Source organism: Lemur catta, chromosome 12 (genome assembly GCF_020740605.2).
Source record: "Lemur catta isolate mLemCat1 chromosome 12, mLemCat1.pri, whole genome shotgun sequence".
NCBI lineage: Eukaryota > Metazoa > Chordata > Mammalia > Primates > Lemuridae > Lemur > Lemur catta.
The window spans coordinates 63,378,399-63,403,943 of NC_059139.1; the positions used below are offsets into that span (position 1 = coordinate 63,378,399).

General features: G+C 37.3%; 1 protein-coding gene across 1 annotated transcript in view; it reads right to left on the reverse strand.

Moving 5' to 3' along the window:
- KIAA0825 (KIAA0825 ortholog) overlaps window positions 1–25,545 on the reverse strand; it is a 353,138-nt gene that overhangs the window by 214,385 nt on the left and 113,208 nt on the right. Inside the window, exons 13-14 of the mRNA XM_045566564.1 lie at window positions 24,706–24,816; window positions 9,992–10,131 (exon numbers count right to left, since the gene is read on the reverse strand). Of these exons, the coding sequence (XP_045422520.1) occupies window positions 9,992–10,131; window positions 24,706–24,816 (251 nt within the window). The remainder of the gene's footprint in view (window positions 1–9,991; window positions 10,132–24,705; window positions 24,817–25,545) is intronic.

The window sequence follows — 25,545 nt, forward strand, 5'->3', positions numbered from 1 at the left end:
ATCCCTATCAAAATACCAAGGTCAATTTTCACAGAATTGGAAAAACAATGCTAAAATTTGCATAGAACCAAAGAACTTGAGTAGCCAAAGCAATGACGAGCAAAAGAAGAAAGCTGGCAGCATCACACTACCTGACTTCAAAACATACTACAAGACTACAGTAACCAAAACAGTCACTATATGCATGTATTGGTATGTGCGTGTATTGGTATAAATACAGACACATAGACCAATAGAACTGATTAGACAATCCAGAAATAAATTCATGTAATTACAGCCAACTGATTTTTGACAAAGGCACCAAAAACACCCATTAGGGAAAGGATAGTATCTTCAATAAATGGTGCTGGGAAATTGGGTATCTGTATGCAGGAGAATGAAACAGGATCCCTATCTCTCACCATATACAAAAATCAATACAAGATTGATTAAAGACTTAAAACTGAGACCCAAAACTATAAAACTACTGGAAGAAAACATAGGGAAAACACTTCAGGACATTGGTCTCAGCAAAGATTTTATGGCTAAGACCTCAAAAGTACAGACAACTAAAAAATAGACAAATGAGACTACATTAAACTAAGAAGCTTCTGCACAGCAAAGGAAACAATCAACAGAGTGAAGAAACAATCTGTTGAATGGGAGAAAATATTGAAAACTACTTATCTGACATGGGATTTATATCCAGAATATACAGGGAACTGAAACATCTCAATAGAAAAACAAACAAACAAACAAAACCCCAAGCAATCCAATTAAAAAGGGGGATAAATGATCTGAATAGACATTTCTCAAAAGAAGACATATAAATGGCCAATAAGTATATGAAAAAATGCTCAACATCACTAATCATCACGGAAATGCAAATCAAAAGCACAGTGAGATATTATCTTACCCTGTTAAAATTGCAATTAAAAAGACAAAAAATAACAGATGAGGTGAGGACACAGAAAAGGGAACTTTCAGGCACTGCTGGTGGGAATGTAAATTAGTACAACCACTACGGACAACAGCATGGAGATTTATCAAAAAACTAAAAATAGAACTACCATACAATCCAGCAATCCCACTACTGGGTATTTATCCAAAGGAAAAGATGTCAGGTATATCAAAGAGATACCTGCACTCGCATGTTTATCGCAGTACTATTCCCAACAGCCAAGATATGGAATCAGGCCTGGTGCAGTGGCTCACGTCTGTAATCCTAGCACTCTGGGGAGTCAAGGTGGGAGGATCACTTGACGTCAGGAGTTTGAGATCAGCTTGAGCAAGAGTGAGACCCTGTCTCTACAAAAAAATAGACAAAATTAGCTAAGCGTCATGGCCCGTGCCTGTAATCCCAACTACTTGGGAGGCTGAGGCAGGAGGACTGCTTGAGCCTACGAATTTCAGGCTGCAGGGAGCTATGATGAGGCCACTGAACTGCAGTCAAGGCAACAGAGACTCTGTCTCAAAAATATATGTGTGTGTGTGTGTGTGTGTGTGTGTGTGTGTGTATAGTATCAACCTAAATGCAATTCAATGGATGAGAGGGTAAAAAAAATGTGGTATATATACACAATGCGATACTATTTGGCCATTAAAAAAATGAAATGATGTCATTTGCAGCAACATGGATAGAACTGGAGATTATTATGGTAAGTGAAATAAACCAGGCACAGAAAGACACCACGTGTTCTCACTCATACGCGGGAGCTAAAGAAGTTGATCTCATGGAGGTAGAGAATAGAATGATAGATACCACAGGCTGGGAAGGGTGTATAGGTGGGAGGGGTGACGAACAGAGGCTCCTCAATGGGCGCAAACATCCAGTTAGAAGAAATAAGTTCTAATGTTCAAAAGCAGAGTGACTAAAGTTAGCAACAATGTATTGAATATTTCAAAGTAGCTAGAAGAGAGGACTGGAAATGTTCCCAACAAATAGAAATGATAAATACTCAAAAAAAGAGATAAATATTCCAGGTGATGGATACCCCAAATACCCTCACTTAGTCATTATACATTCTATGCATGTAACAAATACTCTTATATACCCCATTAGTATGTAAAATATTATGTATCAATTTTATATAATGACAAAAATGACAAAAAAGACCCTTATATTAAAAAAATTTGTTATGCTTTTCTCTTATTAATCTTTTTTTTTTTATTACAGGGGTGTCAGCCAAGAGCCTTGCAATGTGTGAACAGAAGACAGTACTTTTTCTCTCCTCAGTTCAGTAGATGTAATAAGGATTGTATGGTCTACAAAGCCTAAAATATTTAATATTTACTATCTGGTCCTTTATAGAAAAAGTTTGCCAGCCTCTGTTCTGGAATATTGAGAGAAAACTATACATATGTTCCAAATATCTATTACTAAATGAGGACATCTTCCATCTACTCCCAAATCATGCATAAGTAAAAGTAGGTGTCAGCTTGTCAGAGCAGTCTTTCCTTATCAGCCAATCTGTCAATCTCTATCAGTCACAGTGTTTTAGAAAACCACTTCATGGTACTTAAAAGTAGCTGAACTTACCTAATTTTTATATTTGTTTACTTTATAAGCTTTGTCCTCCCCACTTCCCCCCCAACAATCAATTCCCTGGAATATAAGCTTTATAAAAGCAATTTGGCATGTCATGTTTACGACTGCATTTCCAGCCCAGAACAATGCCTGATACATAAGTGATGCCCACTAAATGTTAGGTGAATGGAGAGCTTATTTACAAAATCAGGTGACAGAACATTCTCAGAAATTAACTCAGAAGAATATTATTTCTTATTTTGAAGAAGAATCCTCTCCACAAAGTCTCATGTTTTCATTTTAGAATTCATTTAAAAACAAGACTTTTGGGAAACAATGGCTATTATTTCTTCTCACAAGAACCACTTAAAACATCAAGTGGGCAATTTACTCAATTTCTCTGTATCTAAGTTTCCTTATTTGCAGAATGGTCCTAATAATCCCAGGTCATAAATGAAATAACATGTTAAATCAGTTGAGTTCCTTAGGAAAAGATGCCACAAAAATTCATGATAATAGTATCAACTTGTAATATAATGCCAGCTCATTTACACACTAATAATAGAATCACATTAACTACTAAAGAAGACATGTTTCTACAGTCATATCAGACAGTTTTTAAGTATCATTAAGAGACAGAATATGAAATATTTCAGCCACTGTCAAGCCAGATTGGATCTGATTCTATGCAGGTGAAGCATCATAGTAAAATTCATACTGCCAATCTCCCAAGTTGACGCAAAAGTTCTCAAGGAGTGCTAGATATATAGAACTTGAGAAAATTTATTTGGCCAGTTTCTCATCTTTAAGTGCTTGACAGCTGCTAACGCAACACTGTTCCCAGGCACAGAGACATCCAAAAGGGAGAACCTCATCTCCTAGTAGACACTTAAATTTGTACTTAGATGAAGGGGAGAGTTGCTGAGAGACAGAGGGAGAAATCATTGCACAAATAGCACAGGACTAATAAGAGAAGAAAAAAAATGCATCAGGCATATTTTTCCAGGCATTCAATATAAAAGAATAGAAAGAATCTAACACAAATCAAGTACCTACTAAGTGCCAAGCAATGTACCAGATGCTTTATGTTTATTTACCCTTTTAAAGCACAAAATGAACATGATCAATATTAGTACCCCATTTAGAAATGAGGAAACTGAAATTTAGAGAGTACACAAAGCTAATGAATGGAACAGAACTGTCATGGAAATTGAATTGGCCTCCATTCATTCAACAAGTACATTTTAAGCACATTCTGTGTGCTTGGCACCAGTCTGAGTGCCATGAACCAGGCCAGGCACTGGGGATAAAGTGGTGAGCTATCCCTGCCCTACTGGAACCCACGATGGCTGATACCGACATTAGACACGCAATGATGTCAGTTAACATTTCACTTAAAATTGTGACAAAAAGAAGTACGGTGGAACCATACCCAGCCAGGAGGATCAGGGATGACTTCCTAGAAAGTAATATTTAAGCTAAAAGATGTCTCAGAGTTGCCAGGCTAATGGAGGGGAGGAAGGTTGTGGGGAGAAAAAAACAATATTTTACAGGCTCTGTAGCAGGAAAGAAGTTGACATATGGGACAATTGAAAGGTCACTGGGGTTGGAGCAAGCTGTCCCTTTCTTCAAGTAACCTCTGCAGGGAGATTGCTGTTATAAATATATAAATCTATGATACACAGCCTAGGCCAGAGCATGTGTGACCCTGTGTTGGAGTATGCTAAACTGGGGACGAATAGGACAAGATGAGCTGGACAAGCTGGCCACAGCCAGGGCACACAGGGCACTGCTGGTGTTGCAAGGATTAAGGGCCTTATGCTATAAGCACTGGCAGCCACCAATGGCTTTTAGCAGGGGAGTGAAATTATCAGTACTGTATTTGCATAAGATCATGCTTGCTGACTGTGGTGAATTTCCTGATAAAATGGTTTGTAAATATGTCTCTTTATAAGCCTGTAATATGGTACAAGGATAATCCAAGTACTCAAATTCTTTTGCCTTCTATAGCAACAGATACCATGTTTGATATCTTTGTTACCCAAAGAGTTGTCCCGGGACCACCAGCAGAAGAAGCAATGTCACCTAGGAGCTTGTTAGAGAAATACGTAATTTCATGCCACACCCATGAGCTACTGAATCGGAATCTTCAGTTTTAATGAGATCCCAGGTGATCTGTTTGCACTTTAGAGACAGGAAGACTTATTTTACATAATCACACCCCACCCCAGCCTCATGGAGACTCAGCAGAACCTAAATGATAACTGTTTCTGGGACTCTAATAATTCTGTGGAGCCCACTGATACCTCTAAGCTAGTCCATCATCATTCTTGCATAGGATCCTGAGTTGGAAAGGACTAGGGCAAAACCACACAAATGTAATTCTACTACCTTTATTAAGAAGAGGGTCCAAATCCAGTGAAGAAACAAGATCGAACAAGTCAGAGTCCTGCAGTGCAGACGTCATGACTAGCAAAAGTAGCCTGTGACATCAATGTTAAGTGAGCTAAGAATACCAAGAGGAAGCATATTTTTACTTTAGGTCACTTCCTTCAACACAGTCATTAAACTGCACTTTGGTTGCCCTTGTAAAATAAAACAAAACACACACACACACACACACAAACCACCACCACCACACCATGCATAACAAAATACCAAGCTTCTGTTGTAATATGCCTTATATTACCTAAGAGATCAGGAACATATGAACTATAAGATCATTTGACTTAAGGAATTCAAGTCAACTGTTACTTGCTTGTGTTAGTAGCCCTTTAGCTAGAATTTTCTCTAGATCTGTTTCTTGATTATCTTTAGGCATTTTGTTACATGGTTGAAAAGGACAAAAGGTACTATCAGAATGATCCCTTATTGAGGTTTCTGATGGCTCTCAAGAACTGTGCAACACTGCTGTCTGGTAAATGTTCTGTGGCCCCGTATGGATGCCATGCAGTGTGGTGGGCGGAAGCACAGACTTTGGAAGCCAGCTGTCAGGATCAAATCCTGCTTTGCCACTTACTAGGTGTGTGACTTAAATTTCTCTGTGTCTCAGTTTCCTCATCTGTAAAATAGAGATGACAATTGTACTTACCACATAGAGCTGTTATAAGAATTTAATCAGCGAACACGTTTAAAGCACTTAGAAACAATGTCTGGAATATGTTAAGTATTATGTATCTGCTCGTTTGCTGTTGTTATATTACAAATGACTATCATCAGAAGCCAAGAAGTCTCACTGGGAATCATACTCGGGACAATAGGCACAGGAAAGAATATTAGTCACAGTTCATACAAATGTCACTAGCAGGAAAGGTTACCTGTTAGCACTTGGGAAATTGCCAAATATTAATTCCTTTGATGCCACATGTAAGAAGTAAGGCCATGTGGCCTCAGCAAGGTAATTACCAGAACAAATACCCTGGGTTTTTAAAGTCAATAATCCAAAAGAGTGTCTCACAGTTTTAAAATCTTCTATAAACATTTGTAGTTGAGTGTTATTTTCTTTTGGATTTTAGATGGCCTAAGTTAAAACAAAACCAACAAACATTACCTTCTCATGCCAACTGAATTGTGCCCAAAGAGTGTTAACAACTACCTACCATGTGAAGTCAATTTATTTTTATCAGGTTTTAGCAATGTAATCATTCCCTCAAAATACTACATATTTTTATACAGGAGGAATTATTTTATATTGCAAAAATATGATTCTACTTCCCAGCAGCTTACATCCTATGAATCATATATTATAAATTTTACCATTCATTGACTTAATTTTTCTATTTTCTGACACTCAGTGAAGTTGCATCGTCAGATGACAAGGTAGCCCATTTCCCTATAGGCTTTACTGATTCTTTTAAAACAAATACAAATTCTGATAAATCATTTTCATACAGCAAAACCAAAAGCTACAGGCATCATTCTCACTATGAGATATACCTCATGTGTTTTAATCTGTGTAGTAGATGGTTGTTGTCTTACTTCATTTTTGCTGCTATAACACAATACCACAGACCTCATAATTTTACAAGAACAGAAGTGTATTTGGCTCACAGTTTGGGAAGCTGGGAAATCCAAAAGCATGGTGCCAGCATCTGGCAAGGGTCATCCCATGGCAGAAAGGTGGAATGCAGAAGTGAGCACGCAAAACAGAAGGGAAGTAGGACGAACTGATCCTTTTTATTAGGAACCTACTTGAGTGATGACTAACTCACTCCCGTGATAACGGCATTAATTCGTTCATGAGGGCAGAACAAATGCCCTAATCACCTGTTAAAGGTTCCACCTCTCAATACTTTTGCAATGGCAATTAAATTTCAACTTGAGTTTTGGAGAGGATATTTAAGCCATAGCAGTTGTTTATCAAGAAAAACGCCATACCTAATAGAATTCAATAATTGCTTACTGAACAAAGAGAACTTTGTTTTAAAATATACACAATAGTAAAAATGTGTACTTCATAACTTGCATTTTTATTCCTGAGCCAATTTAACACAAAATGAAATTTTATTAATTAAACCAAAAAGACACTATTATAAAGAAAAACTCTCCTCTAAAAAGCTGATAATTATGTTGCTTGAAATACCTAAATTGGGGTATTTAACTCTAAAATTTTGCTTTCTTAAAAATATGACCAAACTTCTAAATTACCAAATGGTGTTCTGAAATACTATGAGACCTTTAATCAAATGAAAAGAAAATCTCTATAAAAATATTATAAATTAAGTTTTATGTGTATAATAATTTCCATCTTAGTATAATTAATAAGATTCAATGACTATATTGTTTCTAACTTGAATTGACAAGAATTCTACTGGAGCTTAATAAGTAAGTCAATCAATTGATTAGTAAATTCTGCCACTTCCTCCTTATGGTATTTGAAATCATTAGGAAACTTCAATACAAGACAATACCGGAACAGCCACGTAACCTAATAGCCTTTGTAAAAAATGATGAACACTGTTGAACTCCATAGGAACCACAACTAAAGGTGATACAATATGGTACTTTTGATAATTCTACATCTCTTAAAACCAACATCATGTTATACATACCAGACGGTGAATATTATTTTTAAGTAAATATAGTAAGTAAATTTGCAAAAAAAAAACATGGTTACATATTCATAACTACCACTGCTCTTCCTATACTTAGTCGCTATATCAAAATAGTAAAAAGTTTTTATCTCAATTGATTTTCTAGGCTGTTTTACATAACTCTATCAATAGGAGACAATTTCTCTTATGGGACCATGTCCGTGAGTCTCAATGATTATACCAGAGTAACTCTCCCAGCTGTGTCAGATATTATCTATGTCATGTAGCCACCTTGCCTGAAATCTCAGATTATAATGTTTAAGGGAAGCTCTATAGTTTATATTCCAACTGGTAACTGATTGGCCGAGCACTGTTTACTAGATGCTTTATGTAAAAAACACTATGCAAGCGTGAGGAGGAATTCAAAAATCTACAATACAGCCCTGACTACCTACTTAGCTAGAAAGATGTTAAATGCATGTGCATCAAGATGTCCTGGTTGATCCAACCTGAGAGTGGACAAATAACAGTTCTTCCCAATGCCACCACTACTCCACATCCGGGTTTAATTTGTGTATTTGTGTATGAGTATCAGGGCAGGGGCTGAATGCTCTGGTTTGGTTCAGAATTCAGGTCTACTCACTATTTATCAGCTGTGTGCATCTCTGGGTAAGTACTATTTATCTTAAACTCCAATGTCCTTATTTTTAACCTGAGGATAACAGTAGTATATACTTTACCAGGTTATAGGAAGAATCAAATTAGATAACAAATGTAAAGTGCTTAGCATAGTGCCTGATTCCTAGTAAGCAAATAATAAATGTTGGTTTAGCTGAGGAAGTAGCTTCCCTAGTTCCAGTTTTTTCTTTAGGAGAGTGGAGCTATAGCCTGAAGCAACAGCAATTGCTTTCAGGTGAACTTTGTGAGGTTTGAGGCCCAAACAGTACTGCTTGGAGGACTCAGGGAAGGCACTCAGATTCAGGGCTTGGGAGGGAGCAATCTCTGCCCTTCTGCTTGGAACACAGTGAGGCCTGAGGAGTTGCGGTGACCTTTGGCACCACATAGCTTTATGGTTTTGAGAGCACCAGGGGAGAAGTAATGTCCTCACAAGAGGCATCTCCTCTAAGTGCCTCTTGGGAAGCAAACATCAAGGCAGATGAGAAAGAAGTATAAGGAGCAGATGTGAGAAGCTAAAAATGATCAGAAATGACTGGAGCGATTTGGACAAGGGAATGCTATGAACCTCTCATTTGTATACCAAGAGGCTGGTAGGGCCTGGTGACAGCTGCCTCACTCACACACAAATATAATATAATAACAATAGAAGGCAAGCATGCTAAGGACAAATGAAGTAGCCAAGATGACAGACACTGTGAATCAGGGGAAGAAGAGATCCATGTGAGGTAGAGCATCCAAAGACCTGGAACATTACCTGGCTCTTACAGACTGGTGAGGGCTGAGTTACCTACAGAGGGTCTTTTAAGCAGGAAAAACAGTGAGCCTAGGTGTGGAGGGAGCACATCCATGGGGCTCTGGGGACAATGACTGAAATGGGTGTGGGTGAGTGGTCTGTGCAAGTTAATAGAGGGGAAAAGGTTAGAAAACTAATCTGAGGTCATATTTGAATGGCTGGAGGGCCTGGATTTGTTCCTGCAGGTGATAGGGAACTAGAGAAAAAATATTTTGGTTTGGGAAACCCACAGTGAAACTAGTAATGAATAAGATGAATCTGGCTTCACGTGGTACAGAATAGGAGAGATGCATATGGGGTATGTGAAAATGGTTAGGAGACTTTCCACAGATGAAGGAGGAGCACAATGGAGTATATTATACTGACATAACATTACTTACCATTTTCTGAAACAGCATTTACAGGGAATAAAAGAAAGTCTAAGAGAAGTATGGTCTTCTATTACTCCTCAATTTCTGTTCATAATTTTCTCATGATTACTTCTCCATGTCTCAATGGATATGGCTGTAAGCCACAGCTTGCTCATTTATAAGTTGCATAAGCACTCCTCATGATATACTAAAGTTCTAGTGTTGCTCTAATGCAATCTCTTCTCTCTCTCTCTCTCTCTCTCTCTCTCTCTCTCTCTCTCTCTCTCTCTCTCTTTCTCTCTCTTTCAGGTCTAATTCAGACTTATGCTTTGGAAATATAACTACATTCCTACAATTTTCTTAGGCATTTCGAATGCTGCATATTAATACATTTCTATATAATGGTAGTTGTGATAGAACAGTGTCATAAAAATATTGTTTTCTCTTATGCAGAATCCCTGAAAATAAATTCTTTCAAAGAGGTGGGAAAGTGATTCAGTGTTTTGCCTGCTGTTAATCCCACTGACTGCTGATACACCCTTCTGGCAATACTGGACTAGGAAAAAAAAATTATTCGACTAGAGCAATGACTAGGTTTTTTGAGGACATTCTTGTAACTGCAAATACTCACTTGAGCTCTTCAGCAAGATTCTCAGTAAAAGACCTTCATGATGCAGTAGGGTTTCCAGAAGCAGGTTCCAATTACAACCTGGCTGGGATAAGAGCAGTTTCAATTGACCCTCGGCTTTCAGTCCTCCAGCTGATGGAGTCCTTTCAAAATGCAAGATAAAGGTGGAGTAATGAAGTTAATTTATCTATGAAATTAATAGCCTTAAAGTACAGATGTAATGCTAACTCCTTTAAATGTCAATTCCTCGCAGATTACTCTGAAAAGGCTTTCATGCTTACTTACTTTAGGGTTGCCCAGGGAAGGAATTACATTTAATCTCAACTAGCTAAAAGCAAATTAACATTTGGTAGCCTGCCAAATTTAAAACTGATACAAAATCACCATGCCTATATTTCATGGAACTATGTCCATTTTTGTTTCATGGAGAAAAGACAAATTATTTATGCATTTATTTTGAATGCATTTGTTTGTTCATTTACCAATATATAATGAGTGCCTACTATGTGCTATTAACTCCTTTCATTATTAATGGAAAGAAATTCTAATGGATTTTGGCTACTTTGTAATTTGCTATGTACTATGATTGCTGATAAAATGAAAGGAATTCAAAGCTTCTGTCAAGGGTCAACTGTAATCTAATTATTTAATATGTAAAGCCTTAAATCAACATGCAATTATCAGAACTGCTGCAGTTACACGGCTACCTACTTGGGTAATCATTTCATCAAAAAGAAATAATTCCAAGGCAAATAATTTTCTACTTGCAAAATTATCATCAGTGTTGAACAGAAAATCGAAGTCAGGCCCCCTACATCACCACTTTCATTCGCCAATGAATCAGTGGGAGATCAGCAAGTACAGTAGGAACTGAAAACTGATAACATTATTCACCTTTTCCTTCTAAAATCTCAAAATTTAGATGGACTAAAGGTCACAACATGAGAAATCAATTTACAACAAGAACAACAACAACAAAATGCAGGAAAAGATGGAACTCAATCGGTGGCAGCCATAAGGATGTGGAAATAGGGTGGCATTAGAAAGGGAAAGTGTGACTGAGGAATGGAAAGCTGTGACTGAGAGGATCATATGCTTCCGAGTGGACAACAGAGAGCAAGGGGTATTAATAAGAGAGACCATTTGAAGCATCATCATTAGCAGATGCCATTTACTAAGTGGTGAACCATCCAGATGTCAACAGTCTAGACCAGTGGTTTTCAAAGCTTGGGCCTCAGACCAAGAGCATCAACATCACCTACGTACTTGTTAAAAATATGAATTCTCAAGCCTCATCCCATCAGAAATTCTAGGGGTGGGCTCCAGAAATGTGTGTTTTAAGAAGCCCTCTCCAGGAGATTCTGATGCATGCTAAGGGTTCAGAACAACCGTTGTAGAAGTGCTTTCTAAAGCACACATAGTAGGAATAGGACCAGTTAGCATCATCTTTCCTGCCTCTGTGCCTTTGTGCCATCCAGGTCCACCCACAATGGTCTAAATGTTTGTGTCCCCCCAAAATGCATATGTTGAAACCCTAATCCCAATGTGATGGTATCTGCAGATGAGGACTTTGGGAGGTAATTGATTCATGAGGGTGGGATTAGTGTCCTTATCAGAAGAGGCCAGATAGCTAGCTCAACCTCTTTTTGCCATGAGGAAAGAAAAAGTTGGTGGTGGGCAAGATGGAAGAAGGCCCTCTTCAGAACTCAACTGTGCTGGTACCTTCATCTTGGACTTCCAGCCTCTAAAACTGAGAGATAAATGTTTGTTGTTTAAGCCCCCCAGTCTATGGTATATTTGTTATAGCAGCCTGAGCTGACCAAGACACCACTCATGCAATGAACTCCCTATATAATCCTTTACCTTTATCTTAATCCTATTCAACCTTTAATTTGCAGCAAAAATTTCACTTTCTCTGTAAAGTCTTTACTAAAATTTTCTCTTTACAGTGGTCTCTCTTATTCCAAATTAAAGCACTTAGAGCAAGTACACACATTTTAGCACTTTATTATTTCATAAATTAAAGTTTTATCTCTCCATCCAGATTTAAGCCTCATGAGGACACTTGTTTTATACCCTCAAAACTTCTACCAGTGAACTAAGCACATTTAAAGGCTCTGTAAATGTTAACTGATTGACTTGTCTGCTCATAAATGGATAGGAAAACTTTTTTTTTGTTTTTTAAAGATGCTTTGCCAAAATGCTGGCTTAAGAAAAAGAGGATTCAAAGATATAAGATGAAGAAGTTTCAAAGCACCTCCGCCTTGGCTTGGCTTGGTGTTTGGAACATCTCATAACCTTATGATGCATAAACTCTTTCAGCCTGTGCTTGAACTTTGGAGCAACTCAGGCTTCCCATGTGAAATTCTAATATATCTCAAAACAGAGTAACTCATTGAGTAGTTGATGGGGCTATGTTAGCTAGGAAAACTCCCACCTTGGGTAGGTGGTGAAGAGAGAAGAAGGATGTTATCTAACTCTTGAGCTACAGGAATCAGGTCTACCAGTTCTGGGTATCCCAGGAGTTCCAAATTACTTTCCCAGATTGGTCTGGCTTTTGCAGTAGTTCCAAATATGGTGTCCAAGGAAGAATCCACGAGGTGAGCCCTTTGGACTGAAATTAAAGCAGATCCTTACAATGGTCGTCCCTACTTCCATCCTAAACCCCACATGCTAGCTTCTAGAAGCTCCCTTGGGATTCAAGAGATGAAAGTAGCTAGTTGGTCATAAGTTCTGTATTAAAATTGGCTTGGTTTTTGAACATTTCCTACCTATATATTATGCTTGACTTGAGTGCTGGTTTAAGGATGCATTTGGTGAACTGAAAGATCCAGTTTGGCTGGAGTATAGAAAGAAAGGGGGATCTTTGAGTGATTCTGAAGAAGGAGACAGGAGCAGGATCATGGAGGGCCTCACTATATCCCAAGGTGGGGATTTTAGATCCACTGCTGAGTTTAAGGCAGAAGAGTTTCCTGATCTGGTTGCAGTGTGGAGAATGGATTGGAGATGGTTAGTGTTTTTGCTCAGCTCTTCAGTCACGTAATAAAATAATTTGAATGCTATTTTATACCACTCTATCTGAATACCTGGTTATAAATAAATCTCTCATTTACCAGATGGAAAACTGTTTGTTGACATGTACCTTAATTCTTGGATCTTTCAACTTATCACAGATTTTGAAATGTACAGTGGAATGACTCACTAACAGGAAAAATAAAATAGTACAAACATTCCTCAATCACCAAGCTCTGAGTAATAAATGCATTGAGGAGTCTGTGTTGGGCATATGGAGAAGCATATGTTCCCTCATCCTTTGAGCTGGTGGAGCTGTGAAAGTGAGATTAGCTTCACAAAAAAATGATAGAAAGGGGAAAATATATATATATATATATATATATATATATAATATGTACATGTTGAATTCCACTATAATACAAAGAAGAGAATAAAAATTCATAAATCCTATAGAACTCATAAATATTGTGTGGCGTAACAGGATGAACTCATGGCTGGGTTGTATTAGGTTTATACTCTAATAAGTGCTGTATTTCCAAGACACAAATTGGCGTAAAGAATTTTTCAAATCCAGGTTGTAATGAGATTCAATCATTGATTGGTTTAAGAAACTAAAAAATTCTTACAAAATCATTGTGAAAGGTAGGAAGGGCCCTTCCCACCAAAGCTCCTGATGATCCACTCAGCAAATCTGTGCTTTCCACCCCCAAGACTATAAGCTCTGTGAGAGTAGAGGTCCGTTTTCCATGGCAGGGTTGGGTGGGGAGTGTACACCTCTACAGGGGACCATTTAGGATTCTCCTAAACCTAAAGTTATAGCTGCCATCTGTATATTTTTGGCTCCTCATGCCAGCATTCTATCAGGCAAAGAAAGGAGTTGCTATACTGACAAGGGTGATTAACCTTAATTGTCATGAGATGCTAGGGTTGCTGCAGCATAACTACTGCATAAGGAAAGCAGGGAGGAGTATCTTTATTTTCTTATTTTTTATTTTCCTTTTTTTTTAGAGACAGTATCTTGCTCTATTGTCCAGGCTGGAGTGCAGTGGTATGATCATAGCTCATTGTGGCCTTGAACTCCTGGGCTCAAGTGATCCTTCTGCCGCAGTTCCTGAGTAGCTGGGACTACAGGTATGTGCCACCATGCCCGGCTAAGTTTTTTAACTTTTTGTAGAGATAGGGTCTCTCTGTGTTGCCCAGGCTGGTCTTGAACTCCTGGCTTCAAGTGATCCTTCCAGCTTTGCCTCCCAAAGTGCTTGGATTACAGGCATGAGTCCCTATGCCTGGTGAGAGGAGGAGTATCCTTAATGCAAGGGATTCATCAAGGCATCTCTTGATGCTTTCATGACTGATATAACTACACACAGGAGACTGCACCAACCACATTCTGAGAAGGGAATCGTATCCAGGGGTTCAACATCTTGGGTGACTCCACTGGGCAAGTAACATAGATCAGCAGATATGATGGCAAATGATGAGGGGAAGATGGAATAGGTGGTAGAAGAATGTAATGATGAATATCACTTCCAGATTCAGGAATAACTGCAGCAGGGGATGTTCTACCTTGTCCCACTAACTCTACTATAATTAAACTTAAAAAAAAAACACTAAATAAATTGTGATCAGCCATCACCTTGGAGAACATAACATGGAGACTGAGCAGATCTCTGCGGTGCAAGGGGTAGACCCTAGCAGATGTCGTCAATGACCCCACATCCTCTTGTCCTTACCTCTCAGCTCACACTTGTCTTATTTACATCTGTTAGAGACTGCATTTCTTTACCTTTCAGCAAGACAGACTGTAAGTACCAGGAATTAATACCCCCAGAGCAGCATTCAAACAATCTGATGGGAGTTTGTGTACAAATACCTAGTGTCTTTGCTCCTTTGGTGGGATGATTCTGAAATGTATATTTTATGCTGGTTCTCAGAATTTCCCCAGGAGGTTTAAGTACCAGTCCCTATAGTAGTTGGCTTGATTACACAAATCTTTATTTGTTATCTTCCTTTCTTTGTCTCACCCACTTCCCTTCCAGTGTTTGTTCCACCTAGAAAATAAATGCCTTTCACTTGAATTCTTGCTGCAGGGTCTGCTTCTTGAAGAAATCCAAAATGGGACATGCATGAAGGTACTTAGTGTTCATCTCACTTAATCCTTGTTTCAGGAATATTGAGAAACTAATCCAAGGTCATTAAATCTAATAAATATAGCTGCTGGACTTTGAACCAGGTCTCTTTGACTTCAAAACCCATGCTCGTTCCATTACTTCATGTTTTTTTTTCCCATTCAACCTGATTGATATTTGGAGGGTGAGCTGTACTTGCCAGCATTGAGGATGTTTGGCTCTGTTCAACCTCCTGATTGAGGATACCATGTTTTTGACCTGAAATCAGGTTTGTGTCTCAGGGCTGATTCCCAAATTGCAGCCACGTTATCCAAGGTACCTAGGGATTGATTTCGACCAGATGATTCCTGGCGTGGGTTACTGGGCCAAATTTATACCAGAGACCATAAGTTACATGATTCATAACTAAAGAGAAACTGAAGGTAAATGCCCGAATGCGGGAAAACAAAAGCAGAGGGGAGGTCTTCATATTACTCATTGTTTTCCATAATTTATCCTTCAAAATCTTTCTAGGAAAAGAATTAAAGATAAATATCAAAAGAAATTTTGTCATCTTTCTCTAGGATATTAATAATTTCAGTACCTGAGAGAAAAGTTGAGGAGGAAAAAAACCCAAAATATTTTTATCATCATTTTAACCAGAAGTGTATAAATGATATGTAGTAAAGCATTGAAAATGTTTGCATATATTTTAATCACTATAATGGGTATAGTCAAGTCTCTATGATCTTTATAATTAAAGATGATTTAATAAGTAGAAGTCAGAGTTCACCTGCACATTTATATATAGAATTTGCCTTGATCTTTAAATAACTTTGTCTACTAATGTACACTGACATTTTTAGGGAGTCTCATTTTTTCAAGGTTGGTTATATCTGTACTACCTGGTGTACAACTTGGGAGTAGGCATTCAACTTATGAGGACCTCTGCTTATTTCCTGATTTTCGCAAATTAACCTTTTCACTTTGGATGATCTCATTTTCTAAAAATCACCTTAATGCTAACAAGTTAGCACATCCCATTTACAAAATATATACAAATCTCATTTTAATTTTAAAAATAATATTACATTTCAATCATAAGTTTTGGACTCTTTGCAAAGTGGTAATAATCTAGCACCTGGGTCACTGAGACACTGGACACCACTAAATCACTCAGCCGTCCCCTTTGAGGAGCAAAAGTTCTCTGTGGAGCCATTGACTATCTTCAGTCCCTGTTATAGGGAGGTCCAGAAAGGCCTCGCTTAGTATCACATTCCTGGTAAGTGCAGAGACACAGTGAGGAGGTAGTTCAATCTTCCTTCCACTTTATCACACGTGTAGTAGGTTCTTTTAACATGTTTAGGTAATTGATAAAATCTGCCACTTTCTGAAACACATAGGTCTTTACTAACATGGCAGTCACGAATGATTGTTTAGTAAGTACTTATGTGATGAGTGCCACGGAAGCACTTGAGCTCATTGAATCCCCATGACTCTCCCATGAGAGTATCTCAGAAGTCAAGGGAAGATGTTTCAAGACGGAGGAAGTAGACCGTAGTATTGCATGCTGTCTTCAAGAAGATCATTAAGACTGTATTGTATTTATGTTTCAATTTCCTCACCAAAATATAAACTGTTTCATTGGGAAACTGAAGCTTACATAGGCTAACTAACTTTCTAAGATCACAAACCTAGTATCACATTGCTGGCTTCATTTTTATATTCTTATTTATATAATACCTTTAAACCATAATAGAAAAGGAAAGATGAAAATCTTAAGATATCTAGTATATTAAATACCTAGTTCAGCAGACATTTTCACTTCTTTTAATAACTGCTCCATAGACATTGACTTTCCCTCTGAAGATTTTTGCAAAGATCTAGCTGCTTGTCCATCCATAGTCTGGAACAGCCATTTAAGAGCCATAGTGTTAAAAAGCTCTCATTACTTCTCCCCCGGCTATCGGCTCTAGGGCAATGCTTGGCACCTCATCAGATCATGAGCTCTCTAAGCTTTTTTCCTGAATCCAGCGGAGCAGCTTGTCAGCAGCAGCTGGGAGACAAAAATTCCTTTTGTCCTTCTCTCCAGATGTTCTCTCTTAAGGATACTAGAAGTCACCTCCTCATCAAGACTGTGCTGCTCATGCCTGAGCTTTCCCACTCAGATCAAATGTTTGTATCATTTAATATGGCACTTACCTGATACAATAATATTTGAATTCATTTGCCCATTCATTCATTCATTCAACTAGTATTTATTGGCTGGCTTCTATGTGCTAGATCATGGAAACACAACAGTAAGCAAAAAACAGACATTCCCTATTCTTATGGAATTTAGTAGAGGATACATATATAGTTTAGATGATCACACAAATAAGAATAAAATTACAACTGTGAAAGCTCAATGAAGGAAAAGCAAAAAATTGCTATTAGAAGTTATAGTAAAAAGAAGTGACCTAGTCTTTGGGGTTAATGAAAGGCTTCCCTGCAGAAGTCACATTTAAGCTGAGATATGAAGATTAGTTGGCATTACCAATATAAAGGAGGAAGACATTTCACAGAAAGGGAAAAGCATGTGCAAAGATCCTGTGGCAGAAAGGAGCATAGCATAGCAAGGAAATGGCATAGCAAGCAGGGTTCACAGGGTAGTGGGTATCACAAGAAGTTGGAGAAGTGGATAAGAGCCATATCTATGTAGATCTTATAGGCTATGCTTTTTTTAGAATATATTTAAGGATAAAAGGGAATTCATGGAAGGTTTTTAAGCCATAAGCGTGACGTGATAAAATCTGAGTTTTAAAAATAGGTTTGGGTTTGAGAAAACACTGGCTACAGTTTGGAGAATATTGGACATAGAAATCAAAATATACATAAAAAGAATGCTAGGAGGTCATTGCTGTAGTTATCACAGAGATGATGGTGATTTGGACTAAGGTGAAAGTGGTACCATGAATAGTAGATATTAGAAGTTAAAATTAATGAGACTTAGTAATGGATTGGATATGTAAGAGAGAAAAAAAGGGGCGTTTAAGTTGCCTCCCAAGGCTCTGGCTTGCACAATTGGATGGATGTACCATTAGCTGAGATAGAAAAAAATAGAAGAGCATCAGTTTGGAGGGAATATCCTAAGTTCAGGTTTGGTCATGTTGAGTTTGGAGTGTCTTTGTAATCTCCAGGTATAAACCCCAAGAAGGTATTCATGTATAGTTGGCACCCACAAATACATAGGTTTATAGTTTTAGGAGAGGTTGAAATTAGAGATATGAATTTGGTGGGGGAGGGGGTGGTGGTGGTGCACATAGGGAGTACAGGAAGCCATAGAATAACATCACCTAAAAAATGGTTATATGATAGAACACCAAAGACATTCAATATTTAATGGCCATGATAAAGTAGATGAACTTGCAGAGCAAACAGGGAAGATAATGGGAAAGTGAGTGAGTATCTCAGGAGGAAATCAGGAGACTATCTCAAGATGGAGGAAGTGAACAGTGGTATTGTATGCTATTATACACAAGCTTAGTTGTATTCCTCACCAACATGTAACAATAGGAGGAAAGGGAATTTTCAGACTTCATTGCCTGCCTCTTCTCTCACCATTAGCACCTAGCACAATGCCTTACATGGAGAAAGTTTTATAAATGCATTTATTGAAGGAATGAAGAATACCTCTTGCTGAACTGAATAAAAGGAAAGACCCACCTAGCATATAATAGAACGAAGCCAAAGTAGCTCAATCTATTTAGTATAAATCCAAAACAGGATTACATTGAATAAAAGTTTAGTCAAAACAAAAGCACAGTGGAATGAAATATCTATAGCTCAAGATGGACTGGCCACAAATCAAAACATCATGTTGTCCTCATAAAAGAAAACGAGCAGTTAAAATGAATGGACTGTTTATTCACACTGATTATGCAGCTTGGATTCAGTGTTCAGTTATTACCTACTTAGCTAAGGAAGATTTGAAAAATATTTGGAAATATTTTAAAAACCATGTTTGCTCATAAAGGGAAGAATAAAAATTTTAAACCACGTGAAGATAAAAGTTTAGAAAATTATAAAAAGTATTATAATGCAATATACTATAATTAACCAAGATAGCATTCTTTCTTGAAAATTTGTATTAAAGCACAGTCTGGTGTCATAGTGTTAACCTTGAGACTAATATATTTTCTAAGTGCCTTAGTTTAATCTGTTATGAAACTGATTACCCTTTCTAAGTCAACCCACACTGTTAGCCTATACCACTGCTAGGGATAATGAATACAGTACATTTTACTCACTGCTTTGAAAATACATGTATTTTCCCTAAAATAAACTCTTTTAAACTCTATTCCCAGGGTTCTAGGAGAACATGAAGAATTCAGGGTTTATCCATTTATATATCTCACAGTTTTCTCTAGTAAGCTTATAGACAGATTTATGGTCCATACTGCTGTATATGCATTTTAACTTTTTTTTTTTTTTTTTTTGAGAGAGGGTCTTCCTGTGTTGCTCAGGCTAGAGTACAATGGCATGATCACAGCTCACTGCAATTTCAAACTTCTGGGCTTAAGAGATTCTCCCGCCTCAGTCTCCCAAGTAGCTAGGACTACAGATACATGCCACCATGCCTGCATAATTTTTTTTGTAGAGGCAGGGTCTTGCTATGTTGCCCAGGCTGTTCTCAAACTTCTGGCCTCAAGTTATCTCCCACCTCGGGCTCCCAAGTCACTGGCATTGCAGCTATAAGCCACCGTGCCTGGCCTTAATTCTTATTTTAAGTCTTAACTTCATGTTCTTCTCTTTGCTCTTTCATTCCCTTCTCATCTACTTTTAATTAAGTATCTTTATTTAATATTGCTAAAAGCTGACTGTTTCTGAAACAATGTATAGGTATAAATAAGTAAGCAAATAGATTAATAAACTACTAAGATCCTCTATAATATTAACTATTTCAGTTACTTCTCCTTTCAGCCTTCCCCCTCTCTAATATATTTTTAGTTTGTCATTATCCAACCCCTCTATTTCCCTGAACAGTTCATTTTAGTTGCTAAGGTGAAAAATCAAGTTTTGAAGGGTAACTTGGAGGTGAAAGACTCACAGAGACAGCTGATATAGGTAAGAGAAATGGAGGGAAAGATGACATTTTTAAGGTCATCTGATGGTGGTCTAGGTATCCCCACTGTAATGTCTAACAAATGCAAATCAGTAACTCAAGTAATTTTGAAAGTACTTTTATTGCTGCCATGGGTTCCTCTGATGGCACCACTGCTCTGAGCACTTTGGATCATAAATCACATGGGTCAGGACTTTCTAAGCAGATTATATTGGCCTAGTAAGGAATAATTGTCAGAAAATATGACACTTAGTGGTGGCGGTGGGGGGAGTGATCATACCATACCTTACCTGGAGAATTGAGAAAGACACAGGAGAGAACCAAAGGTATTCTAAGAGAGAAAACTATATAAGTAAAGGCCCGAAGCCAAGAATAAGCAACAAATTAAAAATTTAGAAGTAGGAAATAACTGAGTCTTAAAGACACATGATGAGACTGACTTAACTGGAGCAGAAAAAACTGTTGGGTGCTCTAGGAAATAAGCCAACAGTGACAGTGAGGGTGAAGCAGAAGCTACTATGGGTTTATGAGCAGGAGAGAGACATAATGAAAACAGTATTTTAAACATGCTAAATAGTAGTAAGATGGACTAAGGTTGTTATAATAGGGTGGAGAGAAGTGGGGGTCCTAAGAGAACTTTGGAGGAAGAATCAACTGAACATGATAATAGACTAAGAATAAAGGAAAAAAAAGCTTAACATGAAAATCATGATCAAGATTCTATTCTGGAAGCATTTAAGAACAATGTCGCTCCTAAAAGAAAAGGCTCCCTATGTGGAGGATGAGGGAAGAGGAGAAGAAAGGATCAGTTGAGGACATCGTATTGGGTTTTCAGTAGTACAGTGGGTCTTTCAAGAAATATGAATAGCTGGACATATAATTTTGGGATATAGGTAAGCACTCAGAGCTAGAGGTATAGAGCTAGAAATAGAAATCATCTTTATAGATTAAGCCATGCAAACAAAAAAGCAATCAAAGAAAATGGATTTTCTTTTTAAAAAGTTTTTTAAAGTTAAATTATAGAGAATTTGGAAAGTATAAAGAACTATACAAATGAAAATTAAAATCACTTTGCAATCAATTGCAAACCACCCAGAGATAAAACTATAAACCCTCCAGTATATATCCTTTCAATATTTGTTTTTCTATACACACTTTTTTTATACTCTATATATGGTAGTATAGCATAGTTCAGCACCTCTGAACTATGTCCCACCTTCCAATAACTGTTTATTCCCTGGGAAACAAGAATTCTCTTATCCAGCAAATTTGGGGAATCTGCATACTAGATCCCTCCCTTGGAGACTGTCTTAGTCTATTTTGTGCTGCTATAACAAAATAACACAGACTGGGTAATTTATAAGGAATAAAAATTTATTTCTCACAGTTCTAGAAGCTGGAAGTCCAAATTAAGGTGCCAGTATCTGATGAGGGCCTTCTTGCTGCATCCTCACATGGCAGAAGTTGGAAGGACAAGAGAAGGTGGACCTATTCCTCCAAGCCCTTTTTATAGTGACATTAATCCATTCACAAGAGCAGAGCCCATGTGACACAGGCCCATTAGACCTCACCTCCCAGCACTGTTGCCCTGGGGATTAAGTTTCCAACACACAAACTTTGGGGGACACATTCAAACCATAGCAGAGATAAACCTTATATACTAGCATATCAGAGGCCCTGAAAAGTTAAACCATAAAAAAGAAACTTTACATAATGAATAACTGACAATTTTATTTGTACAGGGAATGATTTTTCATGCACACCTGTTAAAATCACCCTGAATTGCTTTTCCTTTGAAAGGTGGAGGTATAGTTGTCAAGAGCTTGAGTTTTAGAATGGGACAGGCCTGGGTTCAGAGCCTGGTCTTCCAGTTTTGGTCTCTCCAGAAAGTTGCTACCTACATAGCACTTTGCTTTCCATGAAAGAAGCACATGAATACTTACCTCCAGAACTGGTGTGTGAGGCTGAAAAGAGATAATTATGTAAAACACTTGGCATTGTTGCGTACATACTAGTCTAAAAATTGGGCTGACTTTGATGATTTCATAATTACTAACCTATATTTTCCCATTAAATATAAATTAAAATTATTTACCTATGTCACTAAATATTTTTCAAAATCCACCCTTTTAATGACTCCACAGTAGTCTATCATATGGCTGTCCCATAACTGATTTATCTAATACTCTACTATAGAAAGTTTATTTCCATTTTTTCTTTTAAATAATGCTTTGATAGATATCTTTACATATAAAGCTTTGTCAGACTCTCTGATTAATTCCTTATAGTTGATTCCTAGAAATGGAATTCCTAGACAAAGGAGAAAAAATATTTTTAAGTTTTTGATACATATTATTATACTAAACTGCCTTCCAGAAAGCATGCATCAAATTGCATTTCCACTATGGGCTAAATAGTCATCCCATGTTCTAATCTTTGTGTTAGGATAATAGTTGAGATTGGTTACTAAATAGAAGCAGAAAGAAAGAAATTTCTTTTGCATTTTCACTTGCTTTAGATATAGAAAGGAGAAAAAAAGCTAAATACAAGAATTAGATATTTGAAGGACAAACCCATTTTCATGCTGACTTCCCATGCTTCTAGCGGAGTTAAACTGAGCAGGCCTGGAGGCAGAAGTCTTACCGAGCTATGCCTAAAAGGGGGATAACTGCAGTGGTTTCAGATATAAGATAGGCAGGCAATAAAAATCAGTTAAAGCATCTGACAAAGGATTAATGTCCATAATCTATAAAGAACTGAAACAAACCAGCAAGAAAAAAACAACCCCACCAAAAATGGGCAAAAACATGACAGATTTTTTTCCAAAAGAAGATGTACAAATGGTGAACAAACATATGAAAAAATCCTCAACATCACTAACCATCAGGGAAATGTAAATTAAAACCACAGAGAGATACCTCCTTACTCCTTTTAGAATGGCCATTATTAATAAGTCAAAAAAGAATAGATGTTAACGCAGATGTGGTGAAAAGGGAATGCCCATACACTGTTGGTGGGAATGTAAACTAGTACAACCTTATGGCAAACAGTATGGAGATTCCTCAAAGAACTAAAAGTAGACCTACCATTTGATATAGCAATTCCACTACTGGATACCTACCCTAAGGAGAAGAAGTCATTACATCAAAAAGACACCTGCACCCAAATGTTCATTACAGTGCAATTCACAATTGCAAAGATATGCTATCAACCTAAGTGCCCATCAACTGATTAGTGGATAAAGAAAATGTTTTATATATATATATGTGTGTGTGTGTGTGTATGTATGTGTATGTGCGTATACACACATATACATCATGGAATACTAATCAGCCATAAGGAAGAATGAAATAATGTCTTTTGCAGTAACTTGGATGGAACTGGAGGCCATTATCCTAAGTGAATGATACGGCTTGTTTGGTTAACTCATGCTGTAAGAGATCCAGCTGTTTAATTTGTCATTTTTGCAATAACGAACGTTAAAGAGTTGGCTATTTAATCCCTAATGATACAAAATATATTTACATGGAAGGTGACAGAGTATTGAGAGTATTCCATTTCTAGGAATCAATCATAAGGAATTAATCAGAGATATTGACAGAGTTTTATATGTAAGTGAAGTAACAATATACTGAGGTCCTTGAAGGGGTCTCTGTCTTATTAATCTTGGATTCTTCATTACCCACATGGGGATAAGCACACAGTAGGCAAGCAGTATATGATTGTTGTGTCTGTAGAGACTTTTGTGTATGAGGTTTCCATGCTCTCTATTTACAGGTGGCACTCTTGTTCCTCAAGAGAGTGACATAGTCAGTCAGCTTAGATGGTGAAATAGCTGATAGTGTATGTCCATGATGAATCAAGAATATATGGGAATTAACTATATCTCCTTTAGCTATACATGATACTTTTATTCTCAGATGCCAAAGAAAGGTATTTTCCAACGATATATTTAGCAAAGAATCAAACTGCCATTCCACATAATGCCACAAAATGTCATCAGATTACTCTGGAAGTACATTTCTTACTTTAAATGATTTTTCTTCTTTTTCAACACTGCTAATTAAAAAATATAAGTGAAAGATCCTATTCATAATTTTAAAAGTTACTTCTCTCTCAGCTTCTACCTAAGGCTCTGAGTTAGTTATGTGAATTATCCAGTTTGGCTGTCTATGTTTGATAATTAGCCAAAGAACTGTCAAATCCCCAGTCATGGATCAAGAATGTGTTTTAAAATAGAACTAAATTTTAAAAATTTACAGTTTTCTATTATATCACTAAAGTTATAAGCCAGGAGAATTATTATGAGGCCTGTGCCTTAAATTCTTGAGCTTAAAAAAGAGAAATAATACTCTTTACTTATCTGCCTATTGTGAATAAGTTGTAAGTTCTTTTTGTAAGATGCATTTACATTCACAGATAAAAGTTTCTATTAAACTTTAAAAGGAATCATAGAATTATAGATAGTATGGCATTTAGAGGCATTTACTTACCTGAGTAAAGTAGGGTAGAAATGTGATATGCAAGAAATCCAGTGTAATGGTTGCTTAAAATATGATTTTAAGGAATCTGAAGCTGACTCATCCATGCCATGCTGAAAAGTCCTAGGGAAACAAGTAATTATACAGGACATATTAACTACGAAGACCACTGAAATAACTTTTTATTTTTACTTAGTATTTAGTTAATGATTTTTTTTTTTTTTTTTTTGGAGACAGTCGCACTGTGTCACCCCTGGTAGCGTGCAGTGGCGTCGTCATAGCTCACTGCAACCTCAGACTCCTGGGCTCAAGCGATCTTCCTGTCTCAGCCTCCCAAGGAGCCGGGACCACAGGTGTATGCCAAAATGCTCAGCTGATTTTTTTCTATTTTTGGTAGAGATGGGGTCTTGCTCTTGCTTAGGGTGGCCTCAAATTCCTGGCCTCAAGCAATCCTCCCACCTCGGCCTCCCAAAGTGCTAGGATTACAGGCATGAGCCACTGTGCTCAGCCTCAGTTAATGATTTTTACACAAATGATATTGTGCTAGACAGGACATTGCACCCACTTCATCCACTTGAGATTTATGTTAATAGGTGACTCAGGGGCCAGGTAGGTAAGTCAGTACAGCCACAGAAAACCATGAGCTGAGACTTAGGATCTTTAGGAGCCTCCATATAACAATCTTTACACTCTGGGAAAGTGTAACAATACCATTATCTTTTTTTTTTTAAATCTCACATTATAAAATTCATCAATGATAAATGCATAAAGAATAGTACAATGAATACTACTAACACTTATAACCCCATAAGTAGTATTTAGATATCCCATTGTATCCTCTTCAACTTGGAT